General features: G+C 39.2%; 1 protein-coding gene across 1 annotated transcript; it reads left to right on the top strand.

The window, feature by feature from the left end:
• The first annotated feature begins 2,923 nt into the window (after nt 1-2,923).
• Nucleotides 2,924-14,680, top strand: esyt3 (extended synaptotagmin-like protein 3). The gene is made up of 23 exons (XM_063500296.1): nt 2,924-3,271; nt 3,958-3,999; nt 4,455-4,589; nt 4,702-4,778; nt 4,877-4,946; nt 5,030-5,119; nt 5,200-5,255; nt 5,366-5,486; nt 5,679-5,855; nt 6,916-6,998; nt 7,637-7,685; nt 7,823-7,912; nt 8,057-8,119; nt 8,206-8,265; nt 10,269-10,340; nt 11,325-11,411; nt 11,661-11,810; nt 11,925-12,280; nt 12,415-12,513; nt 12,609-12,740; nt 12,884-12,989; nt 14,240-14,289; nt 14,647-14,680. The coding sequence occupies exons 1-23, from the start codon at nt 2,924-2,926 to the stop codon at nt 14,678-14,680; spliced, it is 2,547 nt and encodes an 848-aa protein (XP_063356366.1).
• Nucleotides 14,681-16,652: the final 1,972 nt, after the last annotated feature.

A 16,652-nucleotide genomic window follows, 5' to 3' on the forward strand; every position in this document is an offset into this window, starting at 1 on the left:
CCATAGTTCAAAATCATTTGAGCCTTTTATTGGCTCAAATTGTGGTCATCAGAGTTTTGTAACCTTGTAAACCAAAATATCTGAAAATCTTGTGTTTGTGCATCTATAGATGATAGTCTGTGTGCTTGTAAAAAAAATATTTACACGTTACACATTTTTTTTTTGTTAAGGTCTGTTTACAGATACAAAGCAAAAAATTACATGTAAAACTCTGCGCTCGAGTTCCCTGGCTGTGTGTGTGTTTCAACTTGCAACTACGAATTTTGACCTGATTTTTCTTCCTTTCAGCTGATTGGTCAATGCCATGTCAATCACAAATTTAACAATCCAGTCAGAGAACAGATGGGTTTGGCTGTCAGAGGGGTGCTTAATACAGGAAAATACAGGAAACAATAAAACATAAGATGGTCACAGGAGGAGATAGATGCCCCTGATCTTGAGACACAAAAACTCAAAAGCATGGAGGTCTCCACCCAAAGTCCAACTTTATTTTACTGTTTTCGCCTCCTAGGCATTGTAAACCCTACACAGGTTTTTTTTTTTTTTTTTGTCTTCTATTTTAAGTACAGAAGATTTTTATGTGTTTTTATGTGTTGATTAAACATACATTCAAGTTTAAGGTTATCAAAGAAAGACTAAAAAGAAATAAAATCCTACTTTAAACTCTACACCTTCTGTTTCTGTTTTTACCTCTTCAGTATTGTATCACTGGAGGATCTTTACCTTCCAAAGCGACTTGAGGTGACTGCTGTTGCCATGTAGTGCTATATAAATAAAACTGAATTGAATTAAACTAATCCAGCTTTAATTTATCACATGTTGTGAGTGTAGCTGTGTATCCATCTGAATCCATGGAAAGGTTTATCACTCTGTCCTAAATCTGTCTTTAAACTTACTTTTTTGGTTTTTGGTCTTGCTTGCCTTAACTCTGTACCAAAATCCTTATTAGGACCACAGTCAGTCATAACATTTCTTCTGGGCAAACATTTGAATGCTTGACCATCCTACAAGAGGAGATGAACTGTTCTGCTCAGGGGAGATGGAAAGGCCTTATATGCTAAAACTAAACTAACCTTCAAACTAACCTTTAAAATTAAATCTAGTGCAAACTATGGATAGTGTAATACATTTCCCATTTCCTTACCATGATGCAAGTTGTTTTTAGTGAAATAAGGGTGGGGATGACAGCATCAGCACACTCTTATATGTGTGCCCCCACATCTTTTAGTATAACATGAATTAAGTATAGAATTGCTTATAGGCTGGGTTGACAGATTTTTAATTTTGTCAAGTTGTCAGTAGCCCAAATTACAAATAAAATAACATTTTCAGAAATTAATTTCTCATCATAATAAATGCATCTCATAACACAGTTAAAATGTAAGCCCTGTTTATCAGTAACCACTATCCACCTCTGTGAAAGAAATTTATGTCAGGTTTTACCTAATGTGTAACTTCTATATCGAAATTAGACAAATGAAACAAGTGAGATTTATGGTATTTTTTTAAAAATGCTTAAACATTTTTATTTCTAATATTAAGTATTGGCAGTACTGGAATATAACTTAAAACACTCTTTAGGTATCAATTTTCAAACAAAGGATAGCCAACTAAAATACGTCTCTGTCCTAAGATCGAGTGGAACTCAAATAGGTTTTAAACGAGCTTACTGAAAGTTCTCACCACCTGTAACAGGCAGTGTGGAAAATGAATCCAGAACATTACTTAAAAACGTTCTAATGATAATGTATACCTGGCCTAGCAGGAGGTCGTCAGATAAGTGATAATTTGTACGTAGAAGCTTACAAATGGTCTGTCTGCACTGATGTTAGGTAAAATAAGCCAAACATTATTTTTTGTTAGAAATGAAGTAAGCTAACTAACACGGGGAAAGTCACGCAGTTTCTTTCATGTGGACTTCGCTACGAGGTAAATTTCTTACCTGTCGCTTTTGAAGCCCAGATTTCCCTTTTAACGGAGCCGTCCTACTGTTAGGTAGCAGCGCGTGTTAAAAATGACAGTTTGGCTCTTCGGCTGTTTTCTAGGGGCCTTGTCACTCACGAGCCCTTAGAATGGTCATTTTTCTCCCCCTGTCCGCTGTTATAGTGTCCCGCGGTTTGATAACCACTGAGAGAAATCACAGAGTTGCCATCACAGAGCTTTATTTAAATCAGAGTCTCTGGTGTAGCCTGCACTCTGGCGCTATCTGCAGCACACAGTGAGTCACTGCACTATGATATCTGGATTTCTGCTGCGCTGTTCGCCAAAGAGTGAAAGAGTGCACACCATTTGAAAATGATTTTTCTTTATGTGTGTGTGTGTGTGTGTGCGCGCGCGCGCGCGCGCGCGTGCGCAAAAGCCATGCGCACGCGCGCTTATGTTTTTTTTCTTGTTTATTGTTAGGGTGGAGTTTTATTTTTATTTTTTTAATTGTCAGACAGAATCATGGGTTTCAGGCTGGAAATCAAAGGGTTGATGCAAAATGTTGTCAGTGTGTCTTCAGGGGGAGAAAGTGGTGATTGGAACAGACTTCAGTGGAGATGTAGGTGAAAGGAACAGAGGTCAAATTTGGAAGAACAGATGGAAGTGGGTTTTGCTAAAAGGATGAAAATGCCTGTGGCCATCAAGTAAAGTCAAAAATCTAATATATGGGTCCACAGTTATTGTTAGGGTGGAGTTTTAGTTTTATTTTTTTTAATTAAGCTGACTGTATTCCCCACCCATGGGCGCAGGTGTGTCTACCTGCCATGGGACGTTTCGAACGCGGAAGTTTTTAGGACTGTCATGGTTGCAGGGAGAGTGAGGCGGACTGGTTTAGCTGCTCTGTAAAACGAAATACGCAAAACAGCAGCTTGTTCGGGCGCTGCGCCTACTTAGGCTTTCTGGACTTTCCGACCCGAGTCCTCAGCAGTACTACCACCCAATGGCATCTCCTGGACCGGTGAGTACCAGCGGCCCGGTGCAGGGAGCGGGGCTCGGGGAGAGCCCGTCGATGAGCACTGAGAAACTGAGCTCCTCGGCTGTCAATCGCATGTTAATGGAGTTTCTGATTTACTGCGGGAGAGCCGTGTTCGTCTTCTACCCCGTATACCTGACGGGTTACCTGGGCCTCAGCATTAGCTGGGTGCTGCTGTGCATGTTTATGCTCACTTGGTGGAAGAAAAATCGCCAGTGGAAGGACGCCCGGATCGGATCGGCTATTGACTTTGTGGACAATGAAAAGCAAACGATCAACACCGAGCTGAAAGCTTCCCTACAAATGGCATCTTGGGTAGGTTATGTGTACAGTGAGGAACTGTCGCTCTGCGTCTGTTTTGCTTTAGAGCACTTCAGCAGCCTGGCAGCAAAGCCTTTTAGGTCAGCAGCTCTCCAGTCATCGTAGAAAAAGCTACCATGTCATTTATTTGTTTAAAACTGTAGGAAATAGTATCGTTCTCCCTTGCACTGTTTTGCATAACAAGACACACTCAGGCTGGTCCATTTTTTATTGCACCACACTCACCCAAAAGAGTGACTCATGGCACGCAACAAGGGTTAGGACAGACAATGAAAAGGGTTTCTTCTAATGTTACAGGTATTCAGCATGCACAGTGGGTGTGAAACCAGGTCAGATTTTACTGATGGCTGTAGTTTGTGTCTTACGGGCTTATCTGTTCGTGTGCCCATGACCATGAAAGATGCTGATGACAGAGCCCCTGATGATAATGACAATTAAATCAAAGTCTCAGTTCATGCAAGATATATTTTAAATACAGCAGACCCGAATTCTCATTTTAAAGCAGTTGGATGAGTTCATTTTAAATGAATTAGATTTGCACGACTAATTCTATAATTATATTGTATAATTAATAAGTAATATATCTTCAGCACTCTTCATGTCAGCATGTTGTGCAGACAGTTTCAACTGAGATTATGTTTACAAAACCACTTCTAACTTTAATCTATTTTTTCCTAAAGGTGAATTTCACTGATGTGGAGAAGGTTCAGTGGCTTAACAAGGTATAGTACTGAAGTTCACTTACTCCACCTCATCTGAGCTTTATGAGGTATGACACCAAGTATGTGTCCCATCAATACTGAAATGTCTTGTGGGGGATGTTGTGTGTGTGTGGGGTGGTGAACTCTGCCCCCTTATGATGGCAGAGGTCACATGGCTGGTAATTGATTGTGTTTGATGTACAGTGTGATGCACACTGTACCTAAATGCAGACCATAAGGAAAGAACGTCAGATTCATTGATAAATTAGCTGAAAGCAGACTGAATGAGTGACGATCTTTCATTTAATTACTATTAAAAAAATCGTATTAATTGGCTGTGACTTTGAAATGATAAACAAAAGTTTAATACTATACGCCTTTTCGAGTCCACCTAATTTAAAAGTATACTGTAAGTAAGATTCCATTTACTGTTTGGTTAAGGTGTTTCCACATGGTGTTTTTTGTTATGTGTTCAGGTGTTGGAGCAGGCGTGGCCTTTCTTTGGGATGTACATGGAGAAGCTATTAAGAGAAAACATCCAGAAGTCTGTCAGGGCCTGCAATACTGCACTCAAAGCATTTACTTTTACCAAGATCCATTTTGGACGCATAGTGAGTTGCTTTGATTTGTGCACCATTTCTTTTTGTACTGCTTCAAGTCCACTTTAATAAGCAATGATTTTTGTGACTGAGTGAGTTTCTTTAAATGCTTCTTTATTTTCAGCCTCTCAAGATCACTGGAATAAGAGCATACACACATGAAGTGGAACATAGGGAAGTGATTCTGGACATGAACTTAAGGTCGGTCAAACACATTTTTAAAATGTAAATTCCAAGTAGTCTGCATGTTGTTTTCTCTTGCCATCATGTATGTCTGACCAGCTCAGTTTACTCTGCAGTTATGCTGGTGATGTGGACATCAATGCTCAGGTGAACTCAGCAATCACAGCTGGTGTGAAAGAAGTAAAAGTGAGCATCTCATCTCAGTCTTCTCTCTATCTATCTGCATCACATGCTTGCTGTTCTTATAAAACTTTCTCTAAATCTTCTAGCTCCAGGGGATGATGAGAGTTATTTTAGAGCCTCTTATTGGTCAAGCACCTCTGGTGGGAGGAGTCACTTTTTTCTTCATTCGCCGCCCTGTAAGTGGTCACAGATTTTAATCAGTTATGTGATTAACATTGCTTAAATCTCCAATTGATCTCCAATTGATTTTTTTCAGACACTAGAAATAAACTGGACTGGCATGACAAACGTTCTGGACAGCCCTGCTTTTGGGTCAGAAAATCCCAGAGATGCTTTTAAATTGAATCATTCTCTTGTTGTCTCTTTAGGGTCATCCAGACTTTTTGATATTTATTTGTCCTATTCAATCTTTTGCCTTACAGTTCACTGTCAGAGGACACCATCATAGACATCATCGCTTCTCTCATGGTGCTGCCCAACCGCATGTGTATTCCCCTCATAGACCAGGTCAAAATGGACCAAATGAGGTTTCCGCTTCCTCGTGTATGTACCATCACATTTCCAATTCACACATTTATTTTCACCTTATAACCAGCAGCTACTTGGATTTTTTTGAATAAGCACAGTGCATTTTAAGACAAAATATGTTAACTTTTTGCTCTTTTAACCTATTTTTACTTGTTAATTATACAAAGATTCCATCATTAATATGAATCATGTGCTTTTTCTTCCTAGGGGGTGGTGAGGGTCCACTTGCTGGAGGCAAGAGATCTGGTGGCTAAGGATACATACATGATGGGTTTAGTGAAAGGCAAATCCGACCCCTATGCCACACTCAGAGTCGGCAACAGAAATTTCAAAAGCAAGACCATCAAAGAGAATTTGCACCCAAAATGGAATGAAGTGTATGAGGTAGGCTAACACAAACACACTTCACTGACACACACTTTGATTTCAGTAATGGGATTACTATTTGATTCTGCTGTTTTTGTCCCTCTTTTAATTCCCCCAGACAAACTTGATAGCAGGTCAAATCAGCTAGTTTTTAGAACAATTTCTGCACAACCATCTTCGATCTGCCTAAAACATTTTGAACTTATATAATGAAAGCTGTGAAAGTTTTGCTTCACACATCAAATCATTTTCGACAGCATTTTTTTCAAAATTGATTTTAAAACATTGTTTAACTGTCAGAGTCCTCCAGGGCAGTAATTCTCGAAAATGACAAATATGCAGATATTTATCAAAAGTATTTTCTCTTCAGTTTGTGGTAAGGACCCGACGCACACAAAGGTCTTTGCTGTGCTGATGTTTTATTATATATCAAGGCACTCTTGCATCAGGAGGCAGCTCCTTCCTCAGCTCCTCCACTGCACACTCACATCCCCACCATCTCCACCATCCTCAGATATGTATAGAGAGCGACAGTCGTCAGTCACAGCACGCACCTGTCTCCTCTGCCACACCTACGCAGGAGAGACAAGATAACATTTTAGGCTTTTATCTTTAACAGTCTTTGAGATATTCATGTTCAAACATTGCCTCAGATTGTACACAAAAAGGCCTGAAAGTGGCTCAACAGACCATTTTCCCTAAAATATATATTGAAAAGTATCTGATATGCAAAGCTAAAATTTTTCAGGAATCATTGTATATGTTCAAATTTGTAAAATTTGTACGTAACTCGGAGATGGCTGAGCAGATGGCCTACGCAGATTTGATGCAATCATCCTAACACAGACGTTTTTCTTACACTGTAATCCCGTGTGCATCATGCTATTGAAGACAGAGATGCTTGTTTTTGCTTGTAAAAAACAAATAACTCATTATTTGAAGGCTACAATTTATTAGTATCTAATATCCCATTTTCTATAAGTAATCTACTAAAAACCTTACCCATAATATTTTAAGAAATCAGACTCATTAAACTTGAAAGACATTTTAAAATATCTTTGTTTTATTTTTTATGCAGTTTGTTGTCCATGAAGCACCGGGCCAAGAGTTGGAATTAGAGCTCTATGATGAGGATACAGACAAAGATGATTTTCTTGGAAGGTATTTAGCATACTTCTGCCATTTTGTGTTACCTATGATGTCTTTGGTTCTTAGCCCTCTGCTGTAAAAGGCTGATAGGGTGTTGTCATCATCCCACCAGGCGGGCAAAGGGGACACTTGGGTTTGTAAATGTGATGACCAGAAAACGAGGTGACGTAGGAGCTTTAAATTAATACCATAGCTGTATGCACTAGATGAGTTTGAATCTCAGTGACCCTGACCTCAAGGTCAAGCTCAGAGGTCAAGTTTTCTGAAAATTGTGTGACCGCGATAGCTCGAAGAGAAAGTCACCTAGGAGTTTAAAATTGAAAGGTGCATCTAGTACGAGGCAGAAGGGTAGCACTGATAGACTCCAGTATTTTTACTTACCTCATCATGCTGGTCTGAGTCCTGGTGCAGAGCCAGGTCTGCCTCAGTGCATTTTAAGAACCAGGCAACAGTTTGACAGGTTTGAAACTGTTGAGGTCTTTTTTATGGTCAGAAAATCGTATTGGACAGAATCTGTGGATAGCATCAATCATCTTATGGTAGTCCTTCCCATAGTCATTGACATCAGTGGATTTGTAGCTATGAAGATGATATAAACACGCAGTTCTGATGCATTATTGACGTTATGTTTTTATTTTACATCTGCTTAGATATAACCTCGATTTGGGAGAAGTGAAGAGGGAAAAACAAATGGATCAGGTGAGCTCTTTTATCCTGAATAAGCTCAGTAATCTCTATAACACAACATTTCTTATCAAATACTCTTATATGTGTTACTATTTTCTATAGTTTTGTATTTACATTAAAGCTTTTGAAACATCCTCTTATTCTCCCAGTGGTTTGCTCTGGAGGATATACAGCACGGTGAAGTTCATCTTAAGCTTCAGTGGTTTTCCCTTCAGACTGACACCAGCCTGATGAAGGAGGTACAGCAGCCCAGTGTTTCTTCAGTCTCGCTAACATCCGAGTTCGTACATTTTACTTTGATCTAAAAGCTGCGGCGGGATGTGCACTGCGCTCAGCTGCTCCATAAATCACATTATTTTTCCCTCTCCAACACTTTCTTCCAGTCCACCGACAACCTTGCCTGTGCTATGCTTGCAGTGTATCTGGACAATGCCACTGATCTACCAGTAAGTATCTTGTAATGGGAAATATTGCTGTTGTTGTAAGGCATTAATTCAAGTGTGCTCAGCTATATTCTTCCACTTCTGTGTAGAAAGATGGCCGTGAGGCTGCAGACCGTCATAAACATGGGAAGAACCCCAAAGAAGCACGGGTAAGACGAGAGTGTCGTTGCATAACTGCTGCCAGTTAATAAAATTGGCAGCAGTTCTGCATTTTCTACATTTCATTTTGCACATCACATAAAAAAACACATCACATAATTTTTCCTTCTTAATGATAAATCGAGAAGATGTTTGCCTCAAAGTCTGTCGTTCACATACACAGATGGTTGTTTTCTTTGACTGTCCAATAAAACTCTCGGCTTCTGTTTCATTTTAACACTATGCAGTTGATAGTGCTTTCGTATCTTGATGTCTCGGTCAGATTAGCTTTCTCTTGTAGCGCTAGGTGTGGTTGTGTCTGTGAAAGCTGGTCCTTCCAGTTTGTCTGGTGCATGCCTGTCATTTTGTATGGGTGTGTTATTGTCAGCTGGTTTTCATATCACCTGAGGTTTTTCCAGGTTAAGTTTCTCACACTCGCACAACTCATCAGGACTTTGCTGATAAAAACTACTACATTTTTAAACTAGTTGTAGAATGATGTTTCTAAGGTAACAATATTCACATTTTTCTTAGACTTTATGAGTAAATATGAATTCCATCAATCTGATATTTTGGGCAATTATAGGAAACTGTGGGAATTATTTAAGAAAACGTTTTTACTCAGAGCTTTTAAGCTTCCACTTTGTGCAAGGTGGCATAATTTCATTGCCTCTGACTGTCCTCTGCTGGTCATAGGATGAAAAAGCAGTCAGAAGTGTGTGAAAAGTAAAGTGTGAGAGAACACTGAGTGTCTTAAGTGAAGGTTTCATTATCCTGAAATGCAAAAAATGCCTCTAATGAATCTCAGCTTACACTTCTTTTCCCCCACATGTCCCAGTTTCTGTGGTGTGTTTGCATTTAATACTGGGTTGAATTCATAAGATTTCAGTCTGCTTGGGTTCCCAACGTTTGTAGAACCCACATAGAATTTCAATGATAGAAGGCAGACTGCCGCCCAGTGTCACATACTGCAGCCTGCCTGTCAGGTATGCAGTGATCCATGAGATAAACGACGTGTTTAGTGAGATTTCCTGTAGCTTCTGTTTCAGTAGAAACTGCTGAATCATGTTAAATACAGTTGAGAAATCCCAGAAGGTGATCTTCACCTTGTAGCTATTATTATCTAGATCATATGTGGATTTTTTGTTTTGTTTTTCACCATCCATCCATCTTCTTCCGCTTATCCGGGGCCGGGTCGCGGGGACAGCAGCCTAAGTAGAGAAGCCCAGACCTCCCTCTCTGGGAGGCATCCTTGTCAGATGCCCGAACCACCTCAGCTGGCTCCTTTCGGTGTGGAGGAGCAGCTACTCTACTCTGAGCCCCTCCCAGTTGGCTGAACTTCTCACCCTATCTCTAAGGGAGAGTCCAGCCACCCTTCGGAGGAAGCTCATTTCCGCCGCTTGTATCAGCGTTTTCGTTCTTTCTGTCACTACCCGCAGCCTCCGGGACGTAGATGGACTGATAAATTGAGAGCTTCGCTTTTACACTCAGCTCTCTCTTCACCACAACAGGCCGGTTCAGCGTCCGCATCACTGCAGCCGCAAAACCAATCTGCCTGTCGATCTCCCTACTCCCACCACTCGGGAACAACACCCTGAGATACTTAAACTCCTCCACTTTGGTCAGGAGTTTTTTTGTTTTTTGTTTTGTTTTTCACAGTTTACACAATTACTTAGTTATTCTTAATAAATTTATGTGCTCCTTTATATACATTTTTTGTTCACTGTGGTTTTGCAAATGGATGGCATGTGTAAAAAATCTTTAAAAAGGATGAAATCAAAGGCAAACACTGACTTAAGCTCACAAGCACAGGTTTGGCCACAGCTGAAGAATTCATACCGTAATTATGACAAAATTTCACACAAAAAGACGATGGACTGGATGTAAATTGCAACTTAACTGGTTATTAGAGGTTTACAACTGCAAGTTGGTAAATCTGGTATTAGTGTTGACATAGACTCAGTAATTGGAGAACTGATACTCTCACTGTCTCACTGATTTGCTTTATTTTCAGCTCACAAAGAGAGCCGCCTGCCCCAACTCCTTTGTTGAATTTTCCGTTGACAAGGATGTTAAGAAAAGCAAGGTATTGCTCTCACTTAAACATGCTGATATGTCATTTTCCCCTTTAAATGTTTCTGTTCTTTATATTCTTGTTCATATGTGATGAATCCAGATGGTTAGACTTGCTGATTTGCTACCATTTATCAACTTTACAGTTTTGTTTATATATTGTAGTTATGTTTGTGAACACTCTGTGTGATAATATTTCCCCTTTGTTCATAATGTAGCAGTTTATTTTTTTTAAACCAGAGAATGGTCTACATTGAGGAGCTTTATTATGAAACATGTTAGAAAGCATAGTAGGTATATTTCAACTAAGTTCTCACACACACACAGACACACACACACACACACACACACACACACACACACACACAAATCCCACTTGTGACAGAAACATGTCTGTCTGTGGATGTCTCAACAACCAAACTTATTTTGTTATTTACTTCTGTGGGGCTCCAGTAAGATAAGAACAGAGATTATCTGTATTTCACTACTCCAGATTCTACAAGTCACAGTACTGTCAACAGCATATTTTAAAAGAAAATATTAGTTGTGTAATGTTTTATAGATTTCATACAATAGCTGCTATTAAGAAGGTCAAAATTAGAAATCAAGAGGTCAAAAAGAGATAATATAATAAGGTTTCAAAGGGCAAATGCATTTAATAAAAATTCACTTTAAGCCCAACATAATCAAACCTGAATGAAGTACTACAGCATTTGGGCTTTTTTGCCAAAGTTCAGGTGTTAAAACACATTTTAGTCATTTCTAGTTAAATCAGAACTTTTAGTTTTAGGACTGACTTAGCATGGGGAAAAAAAACTAAAGCCCACCAGCAACTCTAAGCATTATTTTCTCTAAAGTGGTCTTAAAATTAAAAATGTTTGACCTTTGATCAGTAATATATATAAAGTCTGTGTTGTAAAAATATTTCCATTGCAAACTAGTAGCACAGTAACTGTCTTAATAATTTGTTTTTACTACTTGATGCACTGTTTCCCAGGTTGTGTATGCTTCCAAAGACCCGGTGTGGGAGGAGGGCTTCACTTTCTTTGTGCGTAACGTCAAAGCGCAGCAGCTCTCTATTCAGGTTTGTTATCTCTCTCTGGCAAAAAAAGCAACAAAGCTATATGCAATTTTTTTTTTAAATTTCATTTTTTAACATTAAAGAAGTAAAGGTTTCTAATTGTATTTACCATATTCTTCAATCATTATTTTTCCACAGCTACTTTATGATTCTAAAGCATATTCTGAAACTAGACTCTTTTAATCTGTCAGATCACCTCATGAGGGTAATGTAATTTGTATTTTTCATATTTTCTTTGTTCATGTGATTCAGGTCAAAGAGCCTGAGAAGAAGAATCCACTCGGTGTTCTCAACTTGCCCCTCAGTCGCCTCCTCAACACCTCCGGCCTGACTCTAGACCAGCGCTTCCTGCTGGAGCGCTCTGGAGCAACCAGCCAGATCAAACTGAAGGCCACTCTGAGGGTGGGCAAGCATACACACACCCATCTGTCTTCCTGTACAAAGCAAATGTTCTCTGTTGGTTTCCTCATTCACCTCCGTCATAAGTAGCATTGCTCATGTCTTCAACTCACACAGATTCTTAAATTGGAAGAGCCTCCACCCAAGCCTATCGTCAGTCCTCCTTCAGAAGTCAAACAGCAACAGACCAAACAAGCAGGAAATACCTCAGTCTCCAGTCCGTCCAACGCTCCATCCTCCTCTAACGCAGTTTCCTCCAAAGAAATTCCTGTTGTCTCTACTCCGAAACAAGTGCCAACTTCACCAAATGAAGGTTATTTAGCTCAACGCCGTGGCTCCTTCCAGGCGCCTGAAAACAGGAAGGAATCATCTTCATCAGCAAACTTGCGTCGGTTCGACTCTCACAGCCTGCTGTCGGAGAACTCCATTGCTTCATCACGATTCGACCTGTCAGATGGAGCCACCTATCCAGAGTGAGACTTTGTTCTCTGCATGTTCTGTTAATGTCGACTTCTAACCTTTCTAGAAATATGGTGAACTGAGGCAGTTGCTGCATTTTTGAAAGAGTAGAAATAAAAGTGACCTTTGCATACTTTTTTCTCTTTAGGGCCATTAGGAATCATCAGGGTTCGTTTGGAGAGATTGAGCTGGTTATACGCTATGCAACCCTGAGACATAAGCTTGTTGTCATTGTTAACAAGTGCAGGTATGTCCCAAAAATCTGTCCTCAATAGTATTTAAGGCAGTAAAAAAATGTAATTAAATATTCAAAACTTAAATACCGTGGCCTCTACCACGCAGGAACCTATTCCCCTGCAGTGAGAACGGCACAGACTCTTACGTCCGCCTGTATCTCCTCCCCGACCAAACCTGGAAGCATCGTAAGAAGACGCATGTCAAGAAGAGGACAACTGATCCTGTCTTCAATGAAAAGTACGCTTACTGGATTCATTAACCATCTTGTACTAATTTTTTCAAATAGGAAGAATTGACAATTTATAGTTTGCAGATTGTGTATCTTTAAAGCTCAGCCATTGACATGGTTTCCTTTTTGTCCCAACCTGCTTTCATCACAGGGTTGAGTTTGACGTCTTACTCGAGCAAGCACAAACTAGGAAGTTGGATGTGTCCGTGAAAAATAACAAGATGTTGGTTTCCAGAGAGAGAAAGGACATTGGCTCGGTGGGTAATGATACTTATAGATCAGATGAGCTACTCATTTGGTAGTGATTCCCTGAAAATATAAATAATAAAATATGTAACTATGTACAATGGGGGGGGGAGTATTAGATCCCCTGCTGAATTTGTAATTTTGCTAACTTAAATGGAAATCAACACACTCTAATATTGATGCAGAAACACAGAATATGAACCAAAAGTCCAGAAAACAAATCATTACATCAAAATGATAAATGATTTACATGTTGGTGGTATGTTTTGGGTCACTGTCATGTTGGAAGACCTATCCACGACCCACCTTCAGTGTTCTGTCTGAAGGAAGGAGGTTCTTTTATGGCCCTGTTCATTGACCCCTTAATGTGCTGAAATCGTCCTGTACCCTTGGCAAAAACAAGGGAAAAAAGTCTCAAAGTATTATTTTTCCAGCTCCGTGCTTGACTTTCTTTGGGTCATACTCAGCATTTCCATCCTTGTAAACATGGAGGAAACTGATTCTGTAGACAGGTGTGCTTTATAAATATAATGAATTGACATCAGTAGTATCTTGATTGATTGACTGTAATCACAGTAAATTGGTAGAAGCCAGAATTCTGGCTTGGTTATAGTCAATCAAATACTTATTTCAGTCAATGACATGCAAATTAGTTTATAACTTTTATGATTTTTTTCTGGATTTTTGATAAATATTATGTCTTTAAAATGAAACTACCATAAAAAAAATTGAGACTGTTCATTTCTTTGTGTGAAACTTACTTCACTTTCTATATTTTTGTTCCTGACCCAAGCTTTAAAACTACTTGCAGCTGTCCCGTGCCACTCTTGGCCACCTATTAGATGAACCTATGGTATAAATTTGAAAGTCCTAGGTAACTTCCTTCCTTGAGTTATCACATTAACAAGATTCTCAAAAAACCTCACTTTTGAAATGCACATTGAGGTTGAGGTCACTAAGATTCAAAACTCATACAAGATTTTGAGGAGATGCAGTATCAACTTGAAATTCCTACATCGCCACTGGTGTCTATCTGACGACAAGACCCCAGAAAGCCTTTTACAGCTGTGGGGTAAGAAGTTGGTAGTGAAACTGCTTGGTGCACGGTGATTTGTCAGACAAATATGCAACCTTTCATTTTCCAAACGGGTTCATAACAGTTTTCTTTTTTAATGATCCCTTTCATATCAAACTGTCTTTGGCTGTCACTCTTTTGCAGCCTGTTCCAGATAATTAATGGCACTTTTGCTTCTTTCCACAGGTAATAATAGATCTATCAGAAATAGATCTAGTCAAAGGCATCACAGCATGGTAAGGGGACACTTTTCTATTTGCATTGTTTATGTGACACTAGCTACAAACAAAATGTTAGTAATTCCTGGTGTGTCGCTCTGATTGGTTGCCCCTTTGCTGTTGGGCACTTCATTCCTGTTTTTTCTTTTTCTTTTTTTCATACAACTTCCTAGACTATTGCTGCCGTTATGGAAGTTTTATAGCAATGTAGCATAAACCGTTTTTGTACAATTTCCCAAATGAGTGTAATTGTGGAGGGCATAGAGCCTATCTGCCTAATGGCAGAAGGGAATTAAAACAATAGAGGATAACATTTGCTCATTTTTATTTTATACTTATAATCACATAAACGTCTGATATTTCTTTTCTCTGAAGGTATGAGCTCACTCTACCTGGGCTGAAGAAGTAAGTGTAGCACATACAACTGAGAGAAACTTCAGTTTGAAAAGCTGCTGCTGCAGCCGCTGCAGAGAAAATGACAGACGTTCATACTCCTTACTCATCCGAAATACAGCAAACCAAGATTTGTGCGTGTGTGTGTGTGTGTGTTTTGTAACAAAAATAAGACCCTTAATAACAATGGAAAAAAAAAAGGTTTGTGCAAGCAAAGCAATGTCTATATTTTGGTTATTTCATCTGAACCAAAGTTCATATTTTGTATTTTATTGTAAATAGATTTATTGACAGTTTTTATGTATATATATTTGGGGAAATCAAGTGAAAGCCAAATGTTTGTTACAGCAATGTAGATGAGTGAGTGCATGGTGAGGAAGGATTACACACTTTGATAAACACTGAAATGCACAAAGTCCCACTGAGCAGATTTTACATCGAGGCAGCTGAGCTGTTCTGCAGCTCATTGGAAGTAAAACTGCATCCAAGAAGGGCACAAGCCAAGTTCTTTGGCCTCAGTTACTGACTCAATAGGATATCATTCCTTTTAAACCTAAACCTCTCAGACCATTCAAATAACATCTCAGTACGCCGTCATTTTCTTTATGAAGGACTACAGTTCTGAACTGAGTAGTTAATCAGAGGTTTGACATAAACACTTCAAAGAAAGACGGGGTTTTTTTTGTATTTATGTATTATTTAAAAAAAATCTAAATTGTAGTTGGTAAATTTGTTACAACAGGTGGCAGAATATTTTTAGTAGAACTGTCTTCAGACTACCAGAGATCTATGATGCATAAAGGCTTTGTGTTGGCTAATAGTTTGATGTTTTTCTGTTTTACATCAATTATTGAGCAGGGAATCTGTTCCCAGTTGTTGTTTTTGAGCTGAAGCTAAAAGGGACATTTATTTTCAATTCATATTTATGGCAAATAAATATCTTCAAACAAATACATGGTTGATTTGACATCATTTCAGTGTGAGAGTGTGTTTGTGAAAACAATAAATCTCTTCAGGCAGCTTCCCAGATGACCAGCTGGGGGTATAGAGTCCCTATTCTCCCCCCTGAAAGCAGTAGTGATGTGTCGGTCGCGAACGAAACGGCTCTTAGAGCCGACTCTTTTAAGTGAACGACGCGAGCCGGCTCCTTATTGGGAGCCATGTTTTGTTTTGGGTTTTTTTTTCTTTCTCTCACCCTCTCTCTTGCACTTTTTTTCCGCTTCACTCCGCACGCGAGCCTTGTGCTTTGCGCTGGGAAGAGGGGGGGGCGGTAGTGACACTCACAGTAGCACAGGAACAGAGCGGGAGGGAGAGAGAGAGAGAGAGCCAGGGACAACAACGTCACATCATAAAGGTATAGTAATCATCCACAACTATTTTCAGTTGCAGATGATAAAGGATTCAGAAAGTTTATTCATGCAGGCCCATATGACAGAGAATGTGCATCTTCTTTTTGTTTTCATATTTTAATTTATATTTAATTGTGTTGTGGTTTGCAGTGTTTTGTGTTGTTTCACTTTAAATTAGTTTAAAAGGAAAAAGCTGAAAATTTAAATAGTTAAAAGTTGAAATGTAAATAGTTGGTTTTTGTATTATATGATTTATTTATTACATTTTATGTGGAGTAAATAAATAAAAGTATATTTACAGTGGCCCCTAGAGACAAAGCACGTACAAACTCCAAAGCACGTAAAAACTCTGAAGCACGTAAAAACTCTGAAGCACGTACAAACTCCGAAGTACGTACAAACTCCAAAGCACGTACAAACTCCAAAGCACGTACAAACTCCGAAGCACGTAAAAACTCCGAAGCACGTAAAAACTCTGAAGCACGTACAAACTCCGAAGTACGTACAAACTCCAAAGCACGTACAAACTCCAAAACATGTAAAAACTCCAAAACACGAAAAAACTCAGAAGCATGTACAAACTCCAAAACGTACAAAACACAACAGAAGTGCTCCAGGATGCTAGGCGCAGTGTTGAGC

This window comes from Pelmatolapia mariae, linkage group LG16_19 (genome assembly GCF_036321145.2).
Source record: "Pelmatolapia mariae isolate MD_Pm_ZW linkage group LG16_19, Pm_UMD_F_2, whole genome shotgun sequence".
In the NCBI taxonomy this organism is placed as follows: domain Eukaryota; kingdom Metazoa; phylum Chordata; class Actinopteri; order Cichliformes; family Cichlidae; genus Pelmatolapia; species Pelmatolapia mariae.